The sequence below is a fragment of the Dioscorea cayenensis genome, chromosome 9, assembly GCF_009730915.1.
Source record: "Dioscorea cayenensis subsp. rotundata cultivar TDr96_F1 chromosome 9, TDr96_F1_v2_PseudoChromosome.rev07_lg8_w22 25.fasta, whole genome shotgun sequence".
NCBI lineage: Eukaryota > Viridiplantae > Streptophyta > Magnoliopsida > Dioscoreales > Dioscoreaceae > Dioscorea > Dioscorea cayenensis.
In genome coordinates, this window is record NC_052479.1 from 1,582,942 (window position 1) to 1,610,590 (window position 27,649).

At 37.2% G+C, this 27,649-nt stretch overlaps 2 protein-coding genes across 2 annotated transcripts; one reads left to right on the plus strand and one right to left on the minus strand.

The window, feature by feature from the left end:
- The first annotated feature begins 10,324 nt into the window (after positions 1-10,324).
- LOC120268875 (malonyl-CoA-acyl carrier protein transacylase, mitochondrial) lies at positions 10,325-14,265 on the plus strand. Its single transcript, XM_039276136.1, has 10 exons — positions 10,325-10,709; positions 11,712-11,797; positions 11,978-12,044; positions 12,261-12,403; positions 12,597-12,645; positions 12,749-12,886; positions 12,975-13,055; positions 13,547-13,723; positions 13,812-13,898; positions 13,984-14,265. Exons 1-10 carry the CDS (start codon positions 10,506-10,508, stop codon positions 14,044-14,046), a joined length of 1,095 nt encoding a protein of 364 aa, XP_039132070.1. The 5' UTR covers positions 10,325-10,505; the 3' UTR covers positions 14,047-14,265.
- Positions 14,266-14,370: 105 nt separating this feature from the next.
- LOC120268882 (40S ribosomal protein S7-like) lies at positions 14,371-17,127 on the minus strand. Its single transcript, XM_039276143.1, has 6 exons — positions 17,056-17,127; positions 16,336-16,434; positions 16,184-16,257; positions 15,982-16,105; positions 14,950-15,132; positions 14,371-14,760 (listed from the first exon to the last, which is right to left on the minus strand). The coding sequence occupies exons 2-6, from the start codon at positions 16,408-16,410 to the stop codon at positions 14,638-14,640; spliced, it is 579 nt and encodes a 192-aa protein (XP_039132077.1). The 5' UTR covers positions 16,411-16,434; positions 17,056-17,127; the 3' UTR covers positions 14,371-14,637.
- Positions 17,128-27,649: the final 10,522 nt, after the last annotated feature.

Genomic DNA, 27,649 nt, shown 5'->3' on the forward strand with positions numbered 1-27,649 from the left:
ACAGAAAGATTTTTCGGTTTTGTTTGTACTCATTTTGTTGAGGAAGATAGGATGATACAGAAGTTTCTGTTTGGGGGTTTTTCGTTGATCGTGGAGATTTTCTCGGCTAGGGTTTTGTTTGTTTTCTAGATTTTCAGTATGTATACACTATCGAAATAGTCGATTGTTATGATTTAGTAATAATATTTATAATGATACGTTTCCGCTTTCGTTTGATATAGTTGCGATTTTACAAAACGAGGTTGACGTTTAAGAAATGAGATGTTCTGGGCTTTAACATTTGTTGTCTACGTTTAAGTATTCTCGCTCTACTTTTAACAAAAATGGGTCTGTTTAACATTTCATATCTACGTTTAATAAGCGGGAGAGTTTACGTTTAAAACCTTATATTTCACGCAAACTTTTATATAATCTGCATCGTTGAATGTATTATCTGCTGAGCTTGTGATTATGGCGGTCGACCTAGTTAATAGGCGTTGCTATTGTGGCGATTGTAGGAGACCTTAAATGAATTGAAAGTTAACACGACTCGACCTTTGGGAGATTATTCAAGAAGACACCGCTTTGCGCTGATCCATGGCTGGAAAGCCGTATACCAAGAGAGGGCCTTCTTGATTCTCTTTTGCGAAAGCTGCACGATGGTCGCAGCGATAAATTCGAGGATCGGGAAAGCCTGCCGAGTTTGGACTCTCGAGATGTGGCCCTCGTTTCTTGGTCTCGCGTTGCGATGGCGACAGGTGGTCTTCGAAGAAGAAAACGGTCGCCGTCGAAGGGCGGTATCTATCGAAAGACTACGAGGAGGGCAGAGACTCCATCGAGGCACTCGTGCAAACTTGTTCGAGAGGGGAGAAGAAGATAATTTTGTCAAACTCGATGGTGTACCTCATGAGGAGCGATCCTCTTCCCAAATACATCGTACTCGGTTCGAGCTGGATCGCTGATTCAGTCGATGATCTACCCGCCGGAGCGTCTGGCGTGGGCGCGAAAGTGACGCCTGGTGGCTTATGGAGGATATTCCTGGCGCTCTGCAGTGCAAGATAGATGCGGCCCGGGAAGAAGACCCAACACGGTACATTAGGGGTTGCTCGGTGCGCTTAGCGTGCGGTTTCTGGTGTCGGAGCAGAGGGAAGAAAGTCGTTTCAGCGAGATCCCAAGGATGTTGTGCTACGGTGAAAATACTTACGGAAGCAAGCGACGGTAGAAAGCGAGCTTGTCATCAGCTCGATGGAAAAGAGGTAATAAATCATGGACAATGTTTAACATAAGTCTTTAATGTTTAAACATTTTATTTAGCGTTAACTTTAGTATTTACCGTTTAACTATTATTACATACCGGTTTAAATATTTTTGTTCTCCGTTTAATTATATTCTATAACGTTTAAATATATAAACACTCGTTTAAATATAGTTTTTATAGTTTAAAATGAATGATCTCAGTGAAAATTGTTTGGTTTACTATATGTTGAGTTTCTGAAACTGTTCCCGTGAATCTTTGAAGAAGAAATATTTGTTGGGGTCGGCCACTAGCGGATGGATGCCATTGCTCGGAACCACTTGCCGAAAGCGAGGATGAGGGCAGGACCCTCTATCGCATGTAGCGGGCGCCCGTTCTCCTTTCCAGGCCCACCACGCGACGCATTCCTCGCGCGCGAGAAGCCTCCCCTACCCCGTGTTACAGACAACCCACCACCGCAGCCAGCAGGTCCCCGACCATGGCAGCCCCTCAGGCCGTGGCGGCCCGATTGACATTAGGCGAAGATGTCACATGAACTCTATGCTGCACGTGCTGAGATATTGATATTGGTTTCCTCGGCATGGGCGCTTTCGTGTGGGCTCGGAAGGGCGTTTCACCGCCGTTTACGCGTCCCTCGAAAAGAAGCAGCACGAGTACGAGGCAGTGGAATTTGACGCAACGCACATCATCGGGAAGAGTCGTTCCAAGGCTGACCCATTCGAGAGACTTGCGAAAAGAGAAACAATCGCTTTGTCTCGCCACTGTGGGTAGCACGATGAAAGCAGCAATACGCAACACCATCGGTGATCGATGTCGTTTGAGTCGTCGCCGTTGATGACATATGAACGTCGCTGAGGACATCGTAGATGATGTGGCGTTCTTGCATTAAGAAGGTCGTGACTCTCTCTCGATGAAATCGTCGACCGGTGGAGCTAAATTTCAGAGATGGGGCATCAAGATGGACACAATCACACGAAGATCAGAACAAGTTAAGGGTGTGTCTCCCAGATCTGATGTAAGCTCGCCGCACGGTTGAGGAAGATCGTCCAATCCGCTGGCCGCATGATGCCCGGCGTTGAGCACCAAGCGAGGCACGATCCCATGACAAAGAACAACCATGTAAGGATGTGTCATGCAGGTTGATCGCTGTCGCCCATCGCCCCGCATCGAAGGAAGATGCCGATGAAGACCCCAATCGAGCAACGAGAGATGATCAAGGCCAATCAAAAATCGGACGATGCACTCAGGAAAGCTTTTTATTCGAAGAAGAAGAAATGGGTTGGCTCCCGAGTCGTCTTATCAAATCTGACGAGAGTCGATGAGGATCTTCCTCAACTCGCTCATGTGACGGGATAAGTGTGAAGCGTTTTATGTTATTGTTTAAAGGGTTTCTTATAGTGTTTAACTATTTCTAATAGTGTTTAATACCTTTATAGTTATCATTTAAGTTTTCTACTTATCGCTTTAATTATATATAATATCATGTAACAATTGATAATATCGTTTAAATACTTACATGATATGGTCTTATTATATCAGTATCGCTTTTGAACCTCAAAGACGACGTGGTGGAAAGAACGACGCTCATCGGCGACCACACGCCGGCGATTATACTACGTAGCCGAGGGGAAGGAGATGGTCGGTCACGATGATGTGATGGGCGGCTTTTTCAGTACGCATCATACAATCGTCGAGCAAAAGACCATATCCTTACAAGAGGCGCGCCTCCATCGCTGAGATCAACATACTGCTTATGCTCAAAAGGGACGGCACTTGACAGACACTATGTGCATGATCGGGGATGCCTGTCTGAACCCAGCAGTAAGTCTCAAAATTGTCGTCCTCCGATAATCATGAATGGTCACTTCCAGTCGCCGCACCCGACTGATGATAAACAAGAATACTGGACATTGATTCTTCATGTCGGTAATGATAAGGACAGCGTTGGACATGGTAAGTTCTTTATTTACGTCCGATTAATATCCTGTTCGTATTTAAATCGTATTCTAATCTCGACTTGCATATCTCGTAGTGGAATCTATTCAGACCTTTCGTGTCGAGCATGGGTTCGCGAGTCGACTTTGACGCAAAATGCAGCTGCGTGCGCGATCGTAAAACCCAGCTAAAACAAGGAAGCGTCGATTGCTAGGTCAGTCATGCGGTTTATCGGCAATGCTGTGGGGTGAGATCTACGGCTACCGCATGAACGGCGTTCACTTACCTCGGATACTGTATGTTGCCCGCGTACTTAAGGAGGGAGGCGTGGCGTCCGCAACAAAGGGGTGCGTCGCAAGCGGGTTAAATTTTGTTTTTGAATAACGTGTCCCGTATATCGATGTCAATTTTTCAAATGTAAATCAGACAAATTCGATTCATTGTTTTCGTGTTGAAGAACATGACTTGTATATCTTAATGTAAATTTTGTTTGTTTTTGAATTGTAAAGCGAGGTTAAATTCCATTCGGTTTTTATTTCATTGTTTAATTTCACGTTGTAATTGTGTACATTTCACTTTCGTTGTTTAAATATACTATATATCGTTTAAACATCGGTTTTAAATATTTCAAAAATCACGGTGTACCGTTTAAAAATAACACCTGTCTCTGTTTAAATAAATGCACTCATTGTTTTAAACATCGGTTGAAAACTATTTCAAATTACATCAGTATCCGTTTAAAATAACGATGTCTCTCAGTAAATACATTCGATTCGATTGTAAAGAGTAAGAGTTTAAATGTGGAAAGGTTCCCATCAATACACAATGTTTCCACTATCGTCGTCGGTTTATTAATAATGCCTAGTCGGGCAGCGCTTCATTGCAAAGATCGTCGATTGTGACGGATCCTGGCGGCTAGCTGCAATGTAACTTCGCGGACGTCAAAGCAGCTTGCGACTCGATCCTCTTTTCGCTCTAGGCGCCCGAGCTGACCTTCTAATCGCGCGCGATGCATGAAGCGAAGCTCACGATTCCGTCTCGAAGGCACATCATCGTCGGGTATGGGGAATATAGCTTCATATGCGCCCGAGTTTGTAATTGTCGACTGTGAAGTACCGCTAATAAATCGATGTAATAGTTGGTGTCATCATGCATTTATTCTATTGCGCGAGCATGCTTTCTGCGAGGATACCATAAACTTGCCACCTGCCGACATGAACAGAGTTCGATGGCGAGATCCAGCGAGAGTTCCTGCATTGGTCGATCGTCCGTAGCGATCATCGACACTGACGACCAACACGAAGACTTCGGGTACGTCCTCGACGATGATCTCTAACTCGAATGTATGTACCGGGCGCATAAGTAGCTCTCCCGTTTGAGTCGCTTGCTCACGCGGGTTACATACATGTGCGATCAACTTGAACACGGCAAATAATGTTAAACAAAAGGCTGATGGTTAAATAATTAGTCAACATGTTTAAACATTATTGTAATTATTTAAACGAAATGATTAATATTTTAAAGTCGGACAAAGTGTAATGAAACAAAGATTGAGGAATGTTTAAAGGGTAATACTAAAATGTTAAGGTGTAAAACCAACATTCATGCAGACCTTATGGAGTCGACCATTTTCGACCCACAGTAAATGAGCAGAGCTTCCTTGATCCAAGCATTGAGCGACTCCGCGACGTTCGAATACATCTCACGACGATCACCTCCGAGCGGATAATTGACCCGATGTCTGTATCCGATTTATTAATCAACCCGATGATGAGCTTCGGGTGATATGGCTGCCGAGTTCATTCAGCGGTATCATCGAAATCTTTAGCCGTGGATGCCCACGCAATCTTGGGCTATATGACAAACGACTCCTCCTCGATGCTTCCCAAGTCGACATTGGCTTTTCAGTAAAATTGGCCTCCAAATGTCGAAGAGCGATCGCGTGTGGCGAAGAAGGGAAGACTCTCCAATTCGCTTCAAGAGGCCCCTTGGACTCGTCCGACGCCAAGGTAATTATCTCATGATAATCTCCACCCTCGTATAAGGCATCGCCTAACTTAGATATAGAACCAAGTCCAATTGGCGTCGGGTCTCGGGTTATCGACTATACCAAGGCGGCGATGGAAAAACCATTGTTACCATCTTTTCCTCGTGGCGCGATGAGTGTACGCGATATTTTTCCAAGGAGGTGGGTACCATCGAGAAAGCAATGTAGCCGCCTCGCAAGCCCTCTTGAATCCCACAATACACGCCATTTTGAAAGAAAAAGAATGCACGTTTAAAAAGCGATCACCGTCTCTCTCCACGATCGCAGCTGCCAGGGTTGTCTCGACCCACCTTATCCACATACCAAAGCAACAGTCATAGCTGGAGATGTCACTTGCGTCGAGGACCACCCGGGCATGCTCTTTTTCCCAACCAAGCACGCTTGTATGGTATGTGGACACCATGTTCCCGCAACGTGTCGCTCTCGAATGTCGATGGCCTTGTACTGAGGGACGGTCCTCGAAAGCTACGAATCACTCGTGCGCTAACCCGTTTTTTGGACGCTTTCGGATGTGGCCTTGAACATATGCCACCACCGCAAGTGTGTGACGGTTGATTGTCTTGATTCGAAAGTATTTTTGTTATACTCTTTTGATGCATGAAGGCGCTCAACGACAACCATCGGCGGGCAGCATTCCACGCTCACCCGATGTTTTTCGTTCTTTATGAATTTGAAGTCAAAATTCCTTTTTGATTGCATGATTTGAAAGTACGTCTACGAAATGTTCGACACCGTCAAAGCGTTGTCCGATATCCAACGACAGCACTTCGGAATGATCTGACGAGGAAGGAAGACATCCCACACCGCTGTGGTCACCATAGGGGATGAATGGGAGCACTTTCCGGAATCCGAATTCCCGCCCGACACTTGATCGAATGAAAAGATCAATATGTTAAGCGGAGAGTATAATGTTTTAAGCGATAATGACAATAGTTAAAGCGTTAAATTAAATACTTACGCAATTAACTAATAACGTAAAAGGACTAGTATAATATGTTAACGTTGAGCGGACATATTTAAACAATAATGACCCCAAACAACTGGAATAATTAAAAGAAAAGGAACTTCTAACGAGTAAACCTCGTTTTTCATTAGGATTCGGCAATGGCACATTTTCGTCCCCGACGACAAGATCGACTACAGACACATTTGAAGATGGAATGGACGTGACACATCCACTGGAAAGTCAACATCATTTTTCGATTGGGCAAACCGTTTTATATCCATACGGTGTGATGAACTTAACCCTCGACAAGAGAAACTTCGAGACCCCATCGCTCACATATCTCGCCTAACACCAACTCCCAGAAGTCCGAGCTAGTGAACATTAGCACTCTTCCCTCCCGTTGAATCTAGCAATACCACAAAAAGCTCTCCATAATATATCGGTGAAAACCAAATCGCATAAACCAAAATGAAATGAAGAACAAAAGAAGGCGAAGAAGAAGAAGTAGAAGATGTAAAGAACAAAGCAAAGTCGATGAAAAAGCAAACAAAAAGTGGCGAGTTGTATGCGTAGAGGTTAGACTAGGCGTGATGTGATTGGGCGTATTTTTCCCTCCATCCCAAGGGCAAAAAGGGAAATATATGTCACCGTATCGCGAGGAAGACATATTGTCGTCATTCGAATGAAAGTTCTCAACTCAACATGAGTCTACAGTAAAGCGTCAAGCTTTTTATGTTTAAATAGATACATATAGTGTTTAAAAAAATGGTTAATTGTTTAACTAAAGTCTATATCATTTAAATAATATGTTATTGTTTAAATTGAATACTTTTCAGCGACATCAGCGTTGAAGACTGGGTACCTCACGGGTCAGCTGTTTAAACATCTTTTACGTATTTTTCTTAAACACCGTTGTCATTGTTTAAAGAGTAACTTGAGTAGTGTTTAACTTTTTCTATTGTTTACATCTGTCATTTGTTTAAAGAGTAACTTTTTCTTAAACACCGTTGTCATTGCTTTAAACATATTTTTGCGTATTTTCTATTGTTTACTGATGAGCGTTCTTTTGTTTCCCACATTGTTTGTTTTTACTAGGTCTATGTTTAAATTTCGAAGTTCGCATCAAATAAGCTTGTTTCGTTTTATTTATAAAAAGATTTACAACATTTACAACATTCTAGACGTCCAGCTCGGACTTTGGACACTCACGACTCGACCCTCAGTATATCGAAACAAGTGTGCAGACATTCGAATGCTCAGCGGTTGCATAACATGCGCATCAACTTGAACCCGCACTGACGTCTGACATTAAAAAGGTTAAACAACACACATTCATGAAAGAAACGACTATTGGGTGATGTGTCAGTAGTCGGACTTAAAGCGAAGATCATTGATGGTTAAAACACGAGCGTAATAGTTGTACATCGACGTAATGTTCTTAAATGGTATGTAGAAGTCTCGAGTGATAAATATCAACCCCAGTCTTAAAGGATGTTTCACGATCTTCCTCCTCTAGAGAATCCTCCGCAATCACGAAAATCACGTGAAAAATATTTCTTTTCTTACCCAAGTCGAAATGCTCGCTTAATTGCTTGCCCGTCGTCCACCCTGAAGAATCCCTCCGCATTCGAGGCGATTATGAGAGCATTTCGACTGAAAGCGAGAAAAAGATAGTTTAACTTGTTGCGTGATTGTGCTAAATGATTCTCAAGATAAGGAAGAAGGTTCAGCGAAACATCCTTTCGGATAGAGTGGTTGTCCATGGGAAGAGGAGGGGACGAGGAGGGAGGGAGGAGGAGGAGGATGATGATGACGAGCGAGTGGTTGTCCATCGGGAGGGTTCTTTTCCGGTTATTTATGGTGTCAATTCACATGCGAGTCGACTCTTCATATCCAGAAAAAGTTAAAGCGCACGGTAGCCGATTTGAGTGATGAGAACGAGCGGGTGTTCGGAAAATTATGTTACCAGTCATAAATTTTTAATGCAGTCATTAATTCTTATGCCGGGATACCATAACCTTTCTGCCACTGCCAGTGATTCGAGATCAAAGCGAAAAGATCGCGTTTCTACGCAGAGACTTTTGAGAATTTACACGTTAATATGAATAGTTATACATGTATAAAACAACGTTAAACGGAGATGGGAAGTATTACACGGATATGATAATTATTAAACATGTTAGTAAAATATTTAAACGTTAAACGCAGAAAGCTCTTCAAAAGGTTGAACATGATGTGATTTCGCGCTTCTTCGTGCCAAAAATGGGATTTCACAACATGGACCCATTTCGAAGTGAACGGTAGGGGGTAAAAGGGAAGTTAAACACTAACGGAAGGGTCAGTCCGGGGTGTGCAAAAGTAGGAGGGGGTTTTTGGGAAGTTTTGAAAATTACGAGGGGTGAACAGTAATTTTCCCTAAAATAAATCATTGATTACCAGATTTTTTTAATAAAAATAGATAAATAATTACTTCCAAAACCTAAGCAAGTACAGATGGAAAAAAAATAAAAAGGAACGTTAACCACCTATTGTGGACAAACAATTTAGAACATAATGCAAACAATAATTTTTAATTGAATTATAGTTATTAAAGATTTAAAAATAATATTTTTTAAAAAAATTGAAGGAATATTAAGGCATTATAACAAAAAAAAAAAAAATACAACAATTGTTTGAGTATTTAAAAAATAAGGGATATGTATGCACTTGGGGTAGGGAGGAAAATGAAATCCTTATCCCCATTTCTCACGGGGTGAAGATTTCTCACCCTAAAATTATTTATGGGAGAAATTTCCCCCACTCACCTCTCGCAAGGATCACCGAATTCCTACCTTGCTTAATTATTTTCATACAAGTTACAAACATAGACATCATATAGAAATAAAAAAAATTATAAAATATTTCTCATAATAAAGCATAATATAATGTAAGATGAACCAACAAGTTAATTAATACAAATAACATAAAATTTAAAATTAAATTAATAAATAAAATTAAAATATATGATTTATTTGTGTTGTTATAAAATCCCGTGGGGTGTTGGGATTCCCCGCTTCTCATAGCGATCAAGGGCTTGCTTGGATGAAGTGAAGGATGGGTTCATAAAGTAATGGAAAGGAGGGGAAGGGAAGGGAAAGGAAGGATTGAATACATATCTTGCTTGGGGGGAAGGAAAGTAAAGTAAGGGTTTTCACTATTTTGTGTTTGGTTTGGAAGTAAAGGAAAGTAAAGTTATGTAATGTTATTACCAAAATACCCTTATATTGGTCCAATTCAAACACAAAAAACATAGGCATTTGGATTATTTTTATTTATGTTTTTGCACAACTAATCCAAATTTTTGGTTTGGGCCTTTATCATTTCAACATACAAATTCATCAAAAATTAAAAAGTCCACAATATAATAAAAATTATCAGTAGCACTAGTAATTATAACAAATAATAATTAAATAAAACCATAAAATAAAAAAATAATAATTTCCATAAAACCACAAAAATACATAATATTTCATTTCAATAAACCATAATACATATTTTTCCTCAAAAGACATAAGTTGTATTTATAGAAATGTTAGAAGGGTAAAAATCGTCCAAAAAATATTCAACCCTCCTCAACCCACCATTTTGGTGGGTTGATGAATGGAGGAAAATGGGGGGTTTTCAACCCCCCATTTACCTCCAAAACCCTTGCCTACCCTCCTATTTTTTCTCCCCAAGCATGGGTTCAAAAAACCCTTCCTTTATGAACCTTTCAAAACCCTTGCAAACCCTTCCTCCCAAGCACACCCCAAAAGACCGGGGCGGGGAGAGCAATTCTCGTCCCCACCCAGCCCCGCAAGGTGAGGGAAGAGAAAAGTTTTTCTTCATCATCCTCTGAAGGGCTTATTTTGAAGATTCCCTGCCCCATTTGCCTCCCAATACGGGGACCATGCCTTACTTTCAACAAAATAAGTTTGGACTAATAGTTCATTAATGACGCGGAGAGCGATTTCCTACCCCATTTGCCTCCCAATGCGGGGACCATGTCTTTCTTTCAACAAAATAAGTTGGGGCTAATAGTTCATTAGTGACGCGGAGAGCGAGCCCAATTCTCATGGGCCATTCCGGCCCAACAAGAGCCCAGTTTTAATTTCCAATTTTTCCGACGGACTTCCCGAGGTTCCAAAGTTTATACAACTCCGACTTCCCAGTTTTTGCGACCGTCGGGAACTCCACTTCCAATCCGCATCGCCATTTCCGCAGTCTCCAAGCTCCCGCGCTTCGTTCTCTCCGCCCATCTCTCTCTCTCTCTCTCTCTCTCGATCTATCTCGATCTCTCTCGTGATCGCGTCTTGCTCTCTTCAATGGCGTCTGCGGCCTCTTGCGCGCTAGTGCCATCCGTGTTTCTAGGCAAGATCCCAAGGCGGGTATCCTCGAGCTCGCTGCCGAGGAATTCATGGGGATCTAGGGTTTCTATGAGCGTCTCCACCGGCATTCCAGAGCCTCTCACTGCTGACACCATCTTCAAAGACTACAAGCCCACTTGTGGATTCCTCTTTCCTGGCCAGGTCCTTCTTGAATTTCTTTTTTACCTGTGATCGAGTTTTTGTTAGATTGAAATGATGAATAGTTTGTTTTTAGGTAGGGGTTTGCAAAATTGTGCTTGAATAATTGCAAGATAGGGAAATGGAGGTATTTGTTATTGCTTTTTCTGGATGAAAACTGTTCTCCGGCCACTGTCTGTGTGGAAAATTCAAATTTTTGATTTCATGATTTGGCCTATTGGTAGAGAATTGATGGGGAGTAAATATTTAGTTGATGATGAGTTGCAATATTGACAATATTGAGTGGAAAACTGTCGTCTTTCTTAGTGTTTTGATGATCATTTTGTTTTCTAACAAATGGTAGATTGCACCTGTATTGAATTCTATGCCATTGAAAATTAATAGGTAACTTGTTGAGATAAAATTGAACATATTATTGATGGAATTGTTTTGAGGTTTTAGTTTTATTAATCTGTTGATATAAAACCATGAACTATCTTATGATGCTTAGGGTAAGCTAGTTGAATCTTGCATGATTTGAATTCTTTATGATAGTTTGTATCATATGATTAAATTCTATGTTGAATGTCTGCAATACATCAACTAGAAACCAATCACTTTTTCAAATAAGTTGAAAATCCTTAATAATGGTGTTCAGATAATGATGAAATTATCGAGTGACAAGAAATCACTTAAGAGACAAAGTATTTGTATGACTTTCATACTTGACTACAATGCCTTTGATCATTTGCTGCTGCGCCACAAGGGGTTATTGATTAAAAACTGAGTGAAAAAAGTGTAGAATCAGAGCAACTAAATTGCTGTTCTAAATATGTAACTGAGCATCAGTAAATACCATAAACATGTTTAGGTTGACATAATGAATGTTACTGGGAGTTATCGAGTTAGATCATTTGGGTCTATTAGTTAGAAAATTCTCTACATATTTCATTAGATTCTTTAGTATTGCTTATATTTCAACATTTGGTATCGTATATACTCTGTTAAAACTCTACAATTTATCAGGGTGCACAATCTGTGGGAATGGGGGCTGCCTCTGAAAATGTGCCTGCTGCTGCTGAACTGTATAGCAAAGCAAATGATATACTCGGGTAATTTATTTTATAACCTTTATACTGTTGTCTCATTAAAGTATTAGCTGATTGATGCTAAACACCATAGTTCTGTTGTAATCTTGTGGAGATCAGCACATTAGAATCCAATTTTACTTCTCTATATCTTGCTCAAATTTGTTTGCCCATCTTGCGTTTTCCTAATAGTCCCCATTTCAGTTTCGATCTCTTGGATGTATGCATCAATGGACCTAAGGAAAAGCTTGATTCAACAGTTATCAGTCAGGTAAATTAGTTGTACTTTGGAGCATGCTTATGGTATTCCTTTACTTAAATTATATTTACTCTATTATATATCAATTAAAATTCCTTTTGCATGATAATATCTTCTCTGAAAAATAATAAATAGTATTTTTTAAGTTCAGTCCTGGTAGTTGACTTCAGTAGATGATTACATAATTCATTACATCATGGCATATCTCTTGGATAAAACTATTTTCAGCCAGCTATATATGTTACAAGCCTAGCTGCTGTTGAGGTGTTGCGTGCGCGTGAAGGTGGCCAGGACATTATCGATTCTGTAGATGTCACTTGTGGTCTAAGTCTCGGAGAGTACACAGCCCTCGCATTTGCTGGGGCTTTCAGGTACAGCTGATGGACCTTTTTGCACAATTGCATTTCTAGAATTCCTCACTGCATGTCTAATGCTGATGTCTTGTATCTAGTTGCCATTTGTGTGCTTGTGCTTTAGCCCTCGGAATCTGTTAAAAGGAATACAAGAAAATTACTTTATCAATCTTATGTATCCTGACTTTTTTCCTATGGGTCTAATATCTAGCTTTGAAGATGGGCTCAAGCTTGTCAAGCTAAGAGGTGAAGCCATGCAGGTTAGGACTCAAAAATTCATTCCCATGAGTAAAGAATATGTATCTGCCTCACATCAGCTTATGCATGAATTGTCTTAAAATTGTTTGCTGCCCTTATATTTAGGACGCTGCAGATGCTGCTAGTAGTGCTATGGTTAGTGTCATAGGGCTCGATTCAGAAAAGGTACAATTACTTTGTGATGCTGCAAATGATGAAGTAGACGAGAATAATAAAGTTCACATTGCAAACTTCCTATGTCCCGTAAGATTTTCTCTCCTCTCAAATTACACTCCTATCAATAACTTGAAAGCCTTCTCAAATTGTTCTGACACATAAACTGAAATTGCAGGGAAACTATGCTGTTTCTGGGGGAGTGAAAGGAGTGGAAGTTGTTGAAGCTAAAGCAAAGTCATTTAAGGCTCGAATGACGGTTAGGACTTATTTAAATTTTTACATACACAAATTATGCTATAAATATATTATGGAAGGGATTGCATGAGAGGTGATCCCTAAACTAGCATGTGTCAATGGATTGTGTTTTGATTTAAATTGGTTGGCACCAATTTATACTTCTATAACGACAAATTATATCATAATAATATTATGGAACTGACTGCATGAGAGGTGATCCCATACCACCATGCGGCAATGGATTGATGTTTTGATTTAAAACAAGCAAATCATGCATCATTGCTGAGTTTTATGCAGTCTACAATATGATAAGAGATCTCCATATTATTCATATCTGATAGTGATTCGTCAAAAGCATACAATGACTGTATCATTTGACATATTGTAGCATTACATTCATTCTTAGTATGCTGTATATTATTTTAGTGGCCGATATGATTAACACTCCAAGCATTTGCATCACACTGTCAAGGGAATTTAATATTCAAATTTCGGCTGCATTTTGGTCAGGTCCGCCTAGCTGTTGCTGGTGCTTTTCACACCAGCTTCATGGAGCCTGCAGTCTCAAGATTAGAAGCAGCATTGGCAGCTACAGAATTAAGAACACCAAGAATACCTGTTATATCTAATGTTGACGCAAAACCTCACTCTGATCCTGAGACAATCAAGAAAATTTTGGCTCGCCAAGTGAGTATTCGGATACATTATTCTCTCTTTACCCCTCCTACCCGGTATTAGTTTTTTCTGTGAGACTTATCCCCTTGATACAAACCAGGTGACCTCCCCGGTCCAGTGGGAGTCGACTGTGAAGACACTCATGGAAAGAGGCCTTAAGAAAAGTTTCGAGTTGGGACCTGGAAAGGTACATAAAACACTCAAATTTTTTCCCTTGTTTCTTCTTAATTATGCTTCTGATTTTTTTATTCTTAACCAAATCAATTGTTTAGGTTATCGCTGGAATCCTGAAGCGAATTGACAAAGGTGCTGACATTGAGAACATCAGTGCTTGAGAGCTTTCCACACATACTTTGTTTAGGAGTTCACCTTTTTGGAACCCTCATAACCTGCCATTTTGTTTTGTTGTATTTCAAGTTCAGACTGGCTTGTTTGTAGAGTTAATGGTCATGGGCAAATCTCTGTGAATCGAATAAGGTAATGTGGGGATGTTAATTGAGGCAAATTTATAAGCTATTAAGCAATGATCAATCCATTCATCTTAATTAGTTCAATATTTTTCTCTGCCCTGTTTATGAGACATGATGCCAATCACTACAAATCTTGTGCTCCAAACACCAATTGACATGTTTAATTTGAAAAGATCTTGTAAAGAGAGATTCACATTAACCAACAAATAAATTAAAATATTGGAAACAAGCGAGTTTGTAACTAGTGTTAAGTACACAACAGTGGCAAGCAAAGAGGGTCTAAATTCAGATCACTTGAGCAACCGTAATCAAGAAAAGACAATGACAATAAACATTTGATGCTATAAAACTGGTCAGGATGGTCCACATTCAAAATGACCGCAACTCCATTCGAAAACAATTAAAACATTGCCTTCCATCTAAACATTATACGATGAATAAATTTAGACGTAGTATTCATGCATTTTCGGTCGTCGGATACTCGAACACCACATCCTTCCCGGAGAGCTTGCGGTAGACTCCAGCAAAGGTTTCAAGCTTGTATTCAGTGTTGTTCCTTTCCTTCGGGTCCAGTAAGACCTGTAGAAAGAAAAACTTTCACTCCATTGTCGAAACAAACAAAATGAAGGGGTCTTGTATTCAAATCAAGATGTGCTCCCTATGGTAAATAAATAAATAGATTCAAGTGAGTGTTTCAAACAAATCCAATCTAAAGGATATTCAGATCCATCAGACGAGACTCACTGGTTCTCAAATATATTGTCATACCTTCATGATCTTCGAGCCATCCAACCGGTATCTGATGCGCTTCCCAACAATCTCTGCAGGGTAGACAACATCCTCCAAAATAGCCTCGTGAACAGCAGTGAGGGTGCGGTTGCGTGGGCGCACTGCAGCTGAACCTTTCTTTGGTGGCTTAAGTATCCTTCTGGAAGCAATCAAGATGACATCCTGAAACATACGAAATTAAAATTGAAGAAATTTCCGTATGTGCAAACATGGAAGATGCAAAAAGTGCATAATTATACTCCATAATTCATTTAGAGAGCCAGTTCAAACCCACAAACAGAGAATAAAATGTCACCCTAAACTATGCTCATCCTATTAGAGAATTCAATGGTATTTGAAATCCATCTACAAGAAATATAGCTATAAATAATGTTCACCAAGATTTGCAAAGCACAATAACACACATCCACATTAAGCTTATAACAGTAGACAAGATGGTCAAGGAATTATAATACAAAATTTCTTGTTGCATCTAGATCTTCAAAATAATTAATGAACACAAAGGAAAATGGGCTTGATTACGTCTACACAATCAATCAAAAACCTTTTGAATGCAACGAGCACTCAGCATGTACTGGACGGAAGTGGATAGCCAGGGGATTATTTTGAAAGTTATCTATGAGATCTGCGTCAGCCGACCACACAAATATTGAGATTAACATTATTGATTAGTGTGTTTTCCTGTCACTAATAAATCAATTGAAGTTGATTTTGAAAGTTCACTTTTTAATATATTTTTTCTTTAGCAAACTCAATGGTATTCAACTTATATGTGAAATAATAGATAACATGGTCAAATAGCCAGCAATAAAAGCTCTACTGCACAAGCTAAAGAATATAGAGATATACAACATCATCAAAAAAACAACCAAAATAATCACTTAAAATTTACAAGGTCAAAACAACTATCATGGACCATAAATCATAGTACTTCAGGATATGCAAAGATCTACAAGACCTTACCTAAATTTTCTAAATGGATACCACAAAAAAAAGACAACCAAGGCTCACCTTTCCACTGAATTTTTTCTCAAGCTCTCTCACAAGTCTCACATGGATCTTACGATAAGCCTTGCTTAGCCTATAAGGGACACGAATAACAACAGCTTTCCGGTTCCCAGCTACATCATATTGCCTAAACCAAAGAACACAATCAGTGGATAGTACTGGATATGTTGCGTCTTTGTAGACAAATCTATAGGTAGACACTCACAGTGCAGAATTTATGAAAAGATCCTTCAGATCACTCTTCAACTCCTGGTTACTGTTCTCCAAGTCAAAAAGCGCCTGCATATATCAATTAATCAATCAGAATCTAAATGAGCAGCTGAAAACAGATAAAAATAACCAACTACCTAAACTAACCTGAGCGACAGAGTCCTCAAACTCAGTTGGCTCCAGATCCTTGTCCTTTTGGATTTTTCTCCTTGCAGTATACATCTTGAATCCTCTCACCAGTTAATCCTACAAAAAAAAAAAAAAAATTGGAAAATTACTACACGCACTCACTCCACATATATTATTGACTATGGATATATGTTCACAAATAAACCTAACATGACCAAATTACTATACAATTAATAAAACCTACTACACCAAGAAGCATAAACAACAATAATGTGAATTGATCCGAGAGTTTAATTAAAAACCAGTATTTTCTCATTCTAATAGATACAATCAAACCTAGTTCTTGGGAGAGAGAAAAAAAGATGGCTTTTCTTTCATATTAAAAGAAATATGTTTCATTTACATAATATAGAACAAACTATAGATCTAACACAGAAAAACGTAGAGCAAAATATCCAATCCTACTCAAAAACTGAAAAGATGAAGTCTTTCTTCTAAATTACAACAAATAATATCCAAAAGATTCAACCAACATATTACCAGATGATTATAAGTATCAAACCCTAGATCGAACAAAGAAAAAAATGCAAAAATTGATGAGTTTCTCTTCATCAGCTCATCTTGATTCAAAACCCCAAAAAAAACCAAGTTCATAGAAAAGAAAACACAATAAATTGGATCTCAAAAAAGGAAAGAACCTTGATAGCTGAAACCCTAACAATGGATGAAGAGGAATACCTGGGATCGAAGAGGATTCCGAGAGACGGAGGGATCGCAGCGGCGTCGAGAGGCTTTCTTTCGTCATCTTCTCTTCGACTTATATTGATTTGCTAGGGTTTTTCCGTCTTTCAATTTTCCCATTTTGCCCTTTGTAATGGACGGTAGAGATTGAAGGATCTTGAGTTTGAATCCAACGCTCGTTATCAAATCAAGCTGGCAGTGCTCTGATTTTCATGCTTGTGATGAACGGTTGAGATCAAATTCGGCAGTGAGATTCCCCAACCTTAGTGGGATCTTATTTTGTTGAATTTTAATGGTGTAAATATCAAAATAATCCCTCTATTTTATGATTTTCGTTCTTTTAGTCCCTCTAATATAAAATCCGTCTTTTTGGTCTTTGTATTTGTATATTTTCGTCCTTTAGTTATAAAATCCACCCTTTTGTCTTCGTATTTACACATTTTTTTTTTGGTCCCTCCAATTCATAATTGGAAGGACCAAAATGGCAGATTCGTCAATTATAGGGACCAAAAAGACAGAAATGTGATAATATGATAACAAAAAAAGTAGATTTTATATTAGAGAGATTAAAAATGCGAAAAAAGTAAAATAGAGGGACCATTTTGATATTTTGACCAATATTAATTACTGTAAATCATATGATTTATATTAGTGTTTAGAATCTTGGATTAATCACTGATATGATCAGACAAATAAAAATTCATTTCAATTTATTAGTTTGAAATAGATTTAAAAAAAATCTCTTATTTTGGAATTTAAAGCAATGTAATAAAACTTGTGTATGTGACTTTTGGAGGGATGATGGTTGGTGTTTGGCAATTACTGGTTAATTTAGGTTCAGATTATTTGCAAAAAAAAAAATTCTATATCAAAGCTGATGAGAGGGATTGTATTTTGTAAAGACTGGACAAGAGGGGTGAATTTAGTAGAGGGAGGGAGTACTTGGAGGAACTTGGGGCCTGTTGAGCAAAACATTTCATGGGCAAAATTGGTGTGGTTTCATGAAAGACTAGGCATTCTGTGATCTTCTGGTTGGCATTGCACAATTAATAGGCTTTTGACAATAGATAAATTGTTTGCATGAAAGACTATTGATTTAGCAAATTGTATTTTCTGTAACAATGCCGGTGAGGATGTACTTCACCTATTCTTTATTTGTGAATTCTCTCATGCAATTTGGGTCAAGGTGCTAAGTGTTGCGTTGTGGACCGTATATTATGTAAGAATATAAAGATTTATGTGCATAAGTTATGTAGACGTATACAACAAATGTTTATAATTGTGAACATTTTATTATATATATGTTTTCAATATTGGACCCAATTGTTGTGATCTAATTCATATTTATTTGAATAAGATTCTAATTATCTAATTTTAAATGTGTGGATTTACATATTAATCATATGTTGTATAAGATTCTTGGGGACAAAATTAGCAAGTCTATGATAGGCGGATTTGTAATTAACTCCATAAAAGATTTCTTATAAATAGGGTGACTTAGCGCGCAACGATCTGAGATTCAGAATTAAGGTTTTTTGAATTAGGGTTCGGTAAGAAGAACCGTAAGACCCAATCATCTTCGTCGTAATCAATGAATTCAAGTGCATGTACGCTTTCACCGTTTTCTTTGTTCCTAAGCAATCTCCAAACAAAAAGATCCAAGATTTTTACAACATTTATACCCATTAGATCCATCACTAATTTCAATGAATATTCAGAGCAGACCTTTTCAATTGTACATGTACAGAGAGGTAAATTGATTTCAAAATAAAGCTACTAGAAAAACATTACTTGCTAAGTTGAGGAGAACAGTAATCTCTGCTTGTGTATATTTGATTTGGAAGGCAAGGAACCTACCTGAGTTTCCAACATAAATCTCTTAGTGTGGATCAAGTGTTTGCACAGATTCAGGAGGTGGTTTTGTTCAAATTCTTTGATAAACTCTCAAATTCTTCTAATGGTACACTTATAAGCAAATGGTTGATGTGAGATTGTTTAGTGATATGTTTTGGAAGGGGTTGGTGGTTCTTTTTCTACAGAATGGTAGTAGTTTGTGTTAGATTTTATATTTTTGGTACTAGTAGGCCCTATATGGGCTCTATATGGGCTTAGAGGTTTTACACCAAAAAGTCTCAAGACTTAGTGGCTTAACCTCTATACCTATGTATAAACCCATTACACTTCTATTACACAACCGATGTGGTACTATATTTCCACCACCCTCCTTCAAGTTCAACTCGGTCGAATTTGCACAGACTTGTACACCAGAGGTCTGTTTTACATGGACTCATGACACTACTTGTGTCTCGGAGGGTCCCTACACACATGGAGGTCATATACGTATGGACTTGTACTCACATCGGTGGCTCCACTATATTTCTCGATACCACTCGATAACTTAAAAGAAGAGATGAAGAAAAACCGCATCACTTTTATTCATAATCATCGAAGCCTTTATAAAGGCAAAAATTCTAAAAAGATAATCTCTACTAATTTGAGTTTTAATCAACACACAACTAACTTAAATATTTAAATCAAAGATTTCCTAACCAAACTAAAATAAACATCATTATCTTAACACCCTCCCTTAAACTTATGTTTATCTCATAAGTTTAAGTTATCTCCTTTGCATGAATGCTTTTATTTTTGAATTGAAGTTCTTCAATAATATTTCTCAGTCACTCTACTTGAGAGGCATATGTTGCTGCTACAAATTCAACCTCAGTAGTTGAAGGAATACCAATATGTTGCTTCTTTGATGACCATGAGATAGGTCCAAAACCCATCATGAATACATAACTGGATGTGCTTTTCCGATCATCTAAATCTCCTGCATAATTAGTATATGTAAATCTAATCAAATCTGACATCTCTCCTTTCTTGTTTAATTTTGCTTTGTATGCCCACTTTAAACCAATTGTTTTTTGCACTTTGGGAAGTTCAGTTAATTCCCATGTTTTATTTTTTCCAATAGATAGAATTTCATTATCTATAGCTTTTTTCCACTTTGAATGTTGGATCGCTTTTTCAAAAGATAAAGATCACAATTTGAAAATAAAGCAAAGTGGGTAGCAAGGTCTTCAGATTGGTTGAAATCTGTTACTTCATAATATGCCATCCAAGCCGGCCTTTTTTGGACACGAGTAATAGGGGATTTAGTTGATGTTTCTGTTGCTGTTTGTGAAAGTTTATTAGTAATTGAGACTTCATTAGCTAAAATTTATTGATGTTGGACTTGCTCTCCTTCTTCTTCGGCTTCATCACTAATTATAATTGAAGTAGGCTGCTGCTCACTCCAATTCCAAGTGCTCTCCTCATCAAAAATAACATCCCTACTCACCACAATTTTCTTTGTTAATGGATCATACAATTTAAAAGCTTTGGATATTTCACTAATCCCAAGAAAAACACACTTTTGCCCTTTATCATCAAGCTTCTTTCTTTTCTCATCTGGAATATGTGCATACTGCAATGCAACCAAAAAAATTCCGAAGTGATCTATTGTCTGGTCTTCTTCCACTCCATGCTTCTTCCGGTGTTTTGTTTTCAACTAAAGCAAAAGTAGGGACTTCTATTCAAGATATGAATGCTCCAATTCAACGCTTCGGCGAAAAATTCTTCGAATTCGCCCTTTGTTAACAAGGTTCGCACCATATTGAGGATGGTTCGATTTTTTTCTTTCTCGATACACCATTCATTGTGGGGAATAGGAAGTCGTGAGCTCTCTCGGATGCCATGATAATTACAAAAACTTTCAAAGTCTTTCGAAGCAAGACTCTCCTCCACGATCGGTCTGAATTGTTTTAATAGGCTTCCCTGGGTTTCACTTTGAACATATACCTTGAAGCTCTTAAACGCACTAAAAAGCTTCCGATTTCTCCGTAAAAAAATAAACCCAAGTTTTCCGAGAATAATCATCAGTGAAAGTAATAAAATATCTTTTACCTCCATTAGAAGTAGGATTTATTGGTCCACAAATATCGAGTGAACAAGTTCTAAAACATCTTTTTGCTCTCCAAGACTTTCCTTGAGAGAAAGGAGTACGATGTTGTTTGCCAACAACACACTTTTCACAAACTTGGGAGGGAATAGTGATTTTTAGGAAGCCCTATCACCATATCCTTTTCTTGGAGTGTCTTCAATCCACCAAAGCTCAAGCTGACCATACCGATAATGCCATAGCCATGAAGGGTCTTTTTGTTTTAGCCATCAAACAAGGTTGAGCACATTCAATCTTTATAGGAAACAACCTATTTGAACTCATTGGCACAATTGCAATTGCACCTCTACAAGGATCATATATTTCACAAGAACCCTTTTGAATAGTAATTGTATATCCCTTTTCTTGCAACTGACCAGCACTTAGTAAGTTACTTTTCAAGTCAGGAACATAAAAAACATTAGAAATTTTTTCTACAAAACCATTCTTGGTTTTTACATTAATATCACCCTTTCCCATCACATTCACCGTAGAGCAATCTCCAAAGCTAACAGGAGAGTGAAAAATCTTCATTTAAGTAAGAAAAGAAGGACTTACTTCCACACATATGGTTGCTACAACCAAAGTGTCCACAAACCAAATATCCGACTTGTAGATTCCCCGACTATCTTGAATTGCCATTAGCAAAGTCTCCGCTTTTTTATTTTTAGCAAAATTTGACTTTTCTCCTTTGTCTTTGTCATTAGGTAGCTTGGTATAACATTCGACGGTAATGACTAAATCGATGACATCTAAAAACACTCAATTTTAGATTTATCAAATTGTCGACCTCGTCCTCTTCCTTTACTTTTGTAGATAAGCATCATGTATTTCGCTGCCACTGTGAGCCCTCTATCCGCCTCTTCCTCTTCCTCTACTTCCACCGCGACCTCTACCTCGTAATATTGAGAAGTTGTTGGTAGAGGGCCTTCAAAGCTTGCTCCTCAGCAATAAAATTACGGTTGATCTTCTGTTCATGAACTAATAAAGAGCTTTGAAGTTCATCAATTGAGAGTACATCTATGTCCTTTGATTCTTCAATCGAGCAAACTATGTAGTCAAATTTTCTGCCAAAGATCGCAATATCTTTTCAACAATAGTGACATCATCCATCTTCTCCCCACTGAAACCGCGATATTATTAGCCAATCTCATGGTTCTTGCAAAAATAGTTAATGTATTCTCCATCATTCATCCGAGATTTTCAAAAATCCCTTCTCAAGGCTCAAGTCGACAAGACGCTTCACCCTTGATGAGCCTTTGATATTTTTTTCTTCATCGAATCCCATATATGCTTGGAGGTTTCTTTGCAAAGAATCGTCTCCAAAATAGATCGATCAATGGCCTGAAATAAATAATTCTTCGCCTTCAAGTCTTTCAACTTTGATGTCTCAAGTTTCTTCCTCACGGCTTCAGAGGTACTACTCCATCATCCCGGTTTTGCTCACTCTGAATTCAACAATATTCCAATACTCCTTGGATTTTAAGAAATTTTCCATCAACATGCTCCAACGATCGTAGCTGACCATCAAAACGTAATAGATAGTTGCACAAAAGCTGTCTCGCAGACATTGTGAATTTCTTCACTACAAAACTCTCCCTTTTGTTGAAAACCTCGGCTCTTGATACCATGTTAGATTTTATATTTTTGGTACTAGTGGGCCCTAGCTATATGGGCTCTATATGGGCTTAGGGGTTTTACACCAAAAAGTCTCAAGACTTAGTGACTTAACCTCTATACCTATGTATAAACCCATTGCACTTCTATTACACAACCGATGTGGTACTATATTTCCAACAGTTTATATATTTTGTGGCGGTGCAGCTGTGAAAAGAACGCCATTGGAAAGACTATGCTTGGTGGTGCAATAATTTGACAAAGGGGTGTCTAATGTTTTCTATAAGATGCTCTATTGCTAGAGGTTTTTGCAGTTTGCATGTTTTGTTACTTGGTTTTGTTGCTGTGAATGGTTGATTGACTAAATGGAACTCTATCTGAATGGTGTTTCTTCGATTTGTGGATGTTCTTTGTTTTTACTGGAGCTAGATAATGTGTTGTTTGATTGGGTGGGAAGTTGGATTCTGAAGGTGAATGGTGTTTGTTTAGTGGATTTTCTGGTAGTGGAGTGATGAGGATTGTGGAGCAATTAATTGGTATCCTTGTATTAATTAGTGGTGGTGCTTTGAGTGTAGCAATCATTTGTTTTTCTTTCTTCATTAATTTGTGGTGAGTTTGTATCAATTTTGCTTGAGCTTAATAAATAATTCACTTTCGCTTGAAAAAAAAAACTTTCATATGTCTATTTTAGATTTATCTTCATCATATATATATATATATATAGAGGTTTTCATTTTGAGCGAAAAAGGAAGTGTATCTTATTCCAAATGAGGAACGAAATTACAATTGTTTAGCATGTTGCAAGTGCAGTGCTAGAGGCACATGAGCATACAATTTGAAGTGGATTTATAATGATTAATTTCCCCAACAAAAGTCTCTTTTTTAAATAAATCATTTATAATTGCTTTAATACAAATTGGGCCAAAGCTGAAATCACCTTCAAAGTTTTTCATTTTTCTTTAATCTTGATTTTAAAGAATTGTCGATATTTCATTTTTCGTCAAAGTTAAAAAAGAGAATGAAGTACCAACTTCCTACTACATGAGCGGTTTAATTAATTTTTTTTTATTATTTATTTTTGCTCCGACTATTTTGTGATATTTTCTAGAATTTTTTTTATCATATTCTTCTTAATCCTAGTGTGATTTATTCAGTGTTTTTTTAAATAAACAATAACAACATTAAAAAATTAAAAGCTTGGTATTTTCATAAGAATTTTTTAGGACCGCAAACGGATCAACCTGTTAGCAATTTATTCATAAATTTGTTGAAAAAAAAAAATTGTTTATTAAACAAATGAGCAGTGATTTTTCACCTCAAGTAAATAATCAAGCCAAGCCTAAGCTTGAAGTTGCTTAGCTCGTCAAGCCTTATGAGAAGTTCGACACTGCATGCAGAGATTTAAGTATTTTTAAACCACTAATGTAGTTGTGTTACTATGATTAAATTACTGTAATTTTATGTATTGTAACTACAACACTGTAGCTAACATAGCCCAAGTTCAAGATATTGAGCTGGTGCTTAATATTTTTTTAGCTAACTAAATTAACTTGAGCTTGGCAAAAGAAGCTTGAAATAAGGTCAGTTCGAACTTGAGTTCAGTTCAAATAATATTGAGTCGAGTTTGAACATAGTAAAATTTAAGCTTATAGGCTGACTCGGTTGCCGGCTTGCAGCCTTAGTTTTCATTCTCTCTCATATTGAAGATTTATAAGCAGGCCATAAGTATGTGTTTGATAGGCGCTAGTGCTAACAAATAATATTCATAAACTTAAAATGAATTATATTTCCAAACAGTTGGAATGCATGTAATCACATGAAGTCAAGATAATCCACCTAAATATCATTTATATTTTTGTGATAAAATGATATAAGTTGCCAATCTTTTTTCTTCTTTTCTTAAATAATTAAATAGATAAACAATAAATTAAATTTATTTACATTATAACATGATTAATAAAATAAGTATAATTATATATAATATATTACAATGTAAAAGATAACATCCACAATCGATCATGTTGTTTTATTTTATTTTTATCATTTTAAACATTTTATTTTTTATTATTAAAATTCATTCCATAATTTGCATCTTTTATATTTGATAGAAAACAAAGTTACAATTATTTTATCATAATATTAATCTAATATGAATATTATGATCGAAAAACCTAATTAATGCTATATATCAAACACAACAAATGTCAAACTAAAAAATATATCTAAAAAACACACCAATAACTCTTCTTCACCCTTCTTAATTACAATCGGCTACTACCTCAGCAGCAACATAGTAGATAGCATTTCATTTTTTTTAACTCAAAAGCTATATAAAAATTTGAATTTTATTCATGCATAGTTTTGTTCATATTTAAAAAATACAATTAGGTAATTTTTCATTAAAAAAACACACGCAATATTATAAATCACTAATTATTACTTAATAAAAAGTTATAAAACATTGAAGAAACACAAGGCTGGGACACAACATAGACTTTTGAATAATAATGCAATCCAAATTAATAATAAGAACCCTGTGGCACATGTGATCTCTTGTCGAACAAAAACGCTATAATAGGGGAATCTACAAGTCAGGTGTTTCCTTTGTTTTATTAAATATATAAATATATATGAAACCTTTGAACATATATATTTATGCATTAATAATAATAATTTGAAAGAAGGACAAAAGAGAACTTATATAATAAGGTTATATACTCATATATATAATCACACACACACAAATATATCACACGGTCTCATCTTCTTCAACCTTATACATGCATTGTACCCCCCACGTGAAGGTAAAATTAAGAAATGTTGATGAACTTGAATTGCTTAAATGGAAACAGGTGGAATTCTTGTTTTGTTTGCACTTGAAGCGCCAACTCATTTACATTTAATTAATCACTTGTTAATTTCTTTAATCACATGCTTAGTTTTCCTTAGCTCAACTATATTTTCATGAATAAAAAGCACAAACTCTAAGGACTTTATTGGTACCTTTTATTTTTTTTATCTTTTTTTCATGTAAATTTTTTTGCAAAAAGAGAATGATTAATTTCAACATTAATGGAACATGAAATGATATATACAAAGAGATAAATAAGTACTATGTCCAAAGGGACTCTTGCTTGAGAGGCTCTTCAACTAGATTGGTAGATGTGGAGAAGTTCATAATGAGTTGAGGATTAATGCTTGAAAGGAAGGACTTGTTGCTATTTGATTCTAAAACATGTTGATTGATCAAAGAGGTCTCTTGTTGCATTTGCATGCATAAGATCTCAGCTTGAGCAACAGCAAGCTGCATTTGAAGTTGTGAAACTTGATTTTGGAGATATGAAATCGCTCCGACGCAACCATAGACGGGATCTCTCATTCTCGCATTCGCCTCGTACACCAAACTACTCACCGCATCTGCTCTTTGATTAATAGGTAACTCCTGAATTCGATCGTCAAAAATATACTATATATTAAGAATAGAGAAAAATAATAGCTCTGATACCGTATTAGAAGAAAAAAATATAGACCTGTAACATTTTTGCTAACATTGCTTGCGCCGAAGATTTTGTGGACAATGGCGAACTTTTGAGGATCACCGGAAGGGAAGAAAGGAGCGAAGATGCAGTCTTTGGCACATCGTCGGCGAAGAAGTTTGCAAGAAGCACAAGGAGAGTTTCCAACCATCATTAAATGGATTATGAGAAAGATTAGTACTTCTAGAGAGGTAGAGATGGTTCATGGCTTTGCTTATTTATAGTCAAAAGATAATGACAGAGTTGGTGGATCTAGTAATACATACATTTAACTAATAATTAAACTAAGTTAATTAATTAAAATATATTAATTAAGTTCTTCAACTATGAGATCTAAAACTTTGAAATCTAACATCAAGTTAAAGAGTAACAAACCCTAACCCTAGAAAGAAATATGAATGTTTGTTCACGTGGTCACATCTATAAAAATGAAGTGGATGTTGAGAGGAACTCATCAATGGCCCCACCGAAGTGTAGGTCCCATAGACACTTGTGAGAAGTTGATTGGATATTTGGAAGGCAATGGTGGGGTAACCCGTGTATTTAGGGGGTTGTCTAGTTGAGATAAGGACCTGTGTTATCCTCTTGTGAGGAAGATGAAATGATATGATATATAAAAATATATTTGATAATCATGGTTGGTTGGTGGTTTATTCAGTAACAAGGATTACAATTTAATTAAAGTTGTTAATCATTTTGGCTTTATATGAACAGTCATAGGATTGACATACTAAACTTTAATTAATTGTAAGTTTGTTTATGAGAACAAGTGGTTGGAGATAAAATTGGTTTTGGCAGTACATGAATGTTTGCTTGCAATGCATGCAATGTATGCAAATTCAAGGTCGAAGATGAAGACAAAACTAAGCTAGGATGATCATTAATTAAGGTTTAGGGTTTTATTACATCTCTTAATTATCATAATCTTTAATATAGTTGAATTTTTTTTTAACAATGATGAGCACAATAATCAAGAAGTTTGAATAGCCAAGAATTGATTGTCTAGTCATGCGCCCTCACTCATTGGCATATGAATTGGATTGCAAACTTGCTCTCACACCAAGAACTTTTTTATGGCACCATGTGCATGCAAACCTCCACAGTTTGCCCACAGTGTATCTTTGCTTATCACGCATCGGGTGGGATTTAAACACATAACTCTCTTATGTGAGAATGAACACTTTATCCATTGGACTAGTTTACAATGTGTCGAGTGTTAAAATTAATTATAATTTGAACACAAAAAATTTGTCTCTTTTAATTTAATTCCTTTTTATATTTTTAAACCTGAGAAATTGATTTATATTCATTTTGTAATCTTCATTATATAAGTAACTAGCATATTAGAATATAGAGGACATATCCTCTGGAGACGTTACAAATTTTGAATCTACGAACGGCCCTAGAGTGTGTTCCCCCTCATGCGCTCTCTCTAAATCCCAACCTCATTCGCATCTAT

Coding starts and splice junctions, on each gene's coding strand:
- LOC120268882 (XM_039276143.1), bottom strand. CDS start 16,410: ATGTATACTGCAAGGAGAAAAATCCAAAAGGACAAGGATCTGGAGCCA. Junction 15,133..15,981: donor AGAAAAAATTCAGTGGAAAG/GTGAGCCTTGGT, acceptor CGTATGTTTCAG/GATGTCATCTTGATTGCTTC. Junction 14,761..14,949: donor ATGGCTCGAAGATCATGAAG/GTATGACAATAT, acceptor TTCTTTCTACAG/GTCTTACTGGACCCGAAGGA.
- LOC120268875 (XM_039276136.1), top strand. CDS start 10,506: ATGGCGTCTGCGGCCTCTTGCGCGCTAGTGCCATCCGTGTTTCTAGGC. Junction 10,710..11,711: donor GATTCCTCTTTCCTGGCCAG/GTCCTTCTTGAA, acceptor ACAATTTATCAG/GGTGCACAATCTGTGGGAAT. Junction 13,724..13,811: donor AGAAAATTTTGGCTCGCCAA/GTGAGTATTCGG, acceptor GATACAAACCAG/GTGACCTCCCCGGTCCAGTG.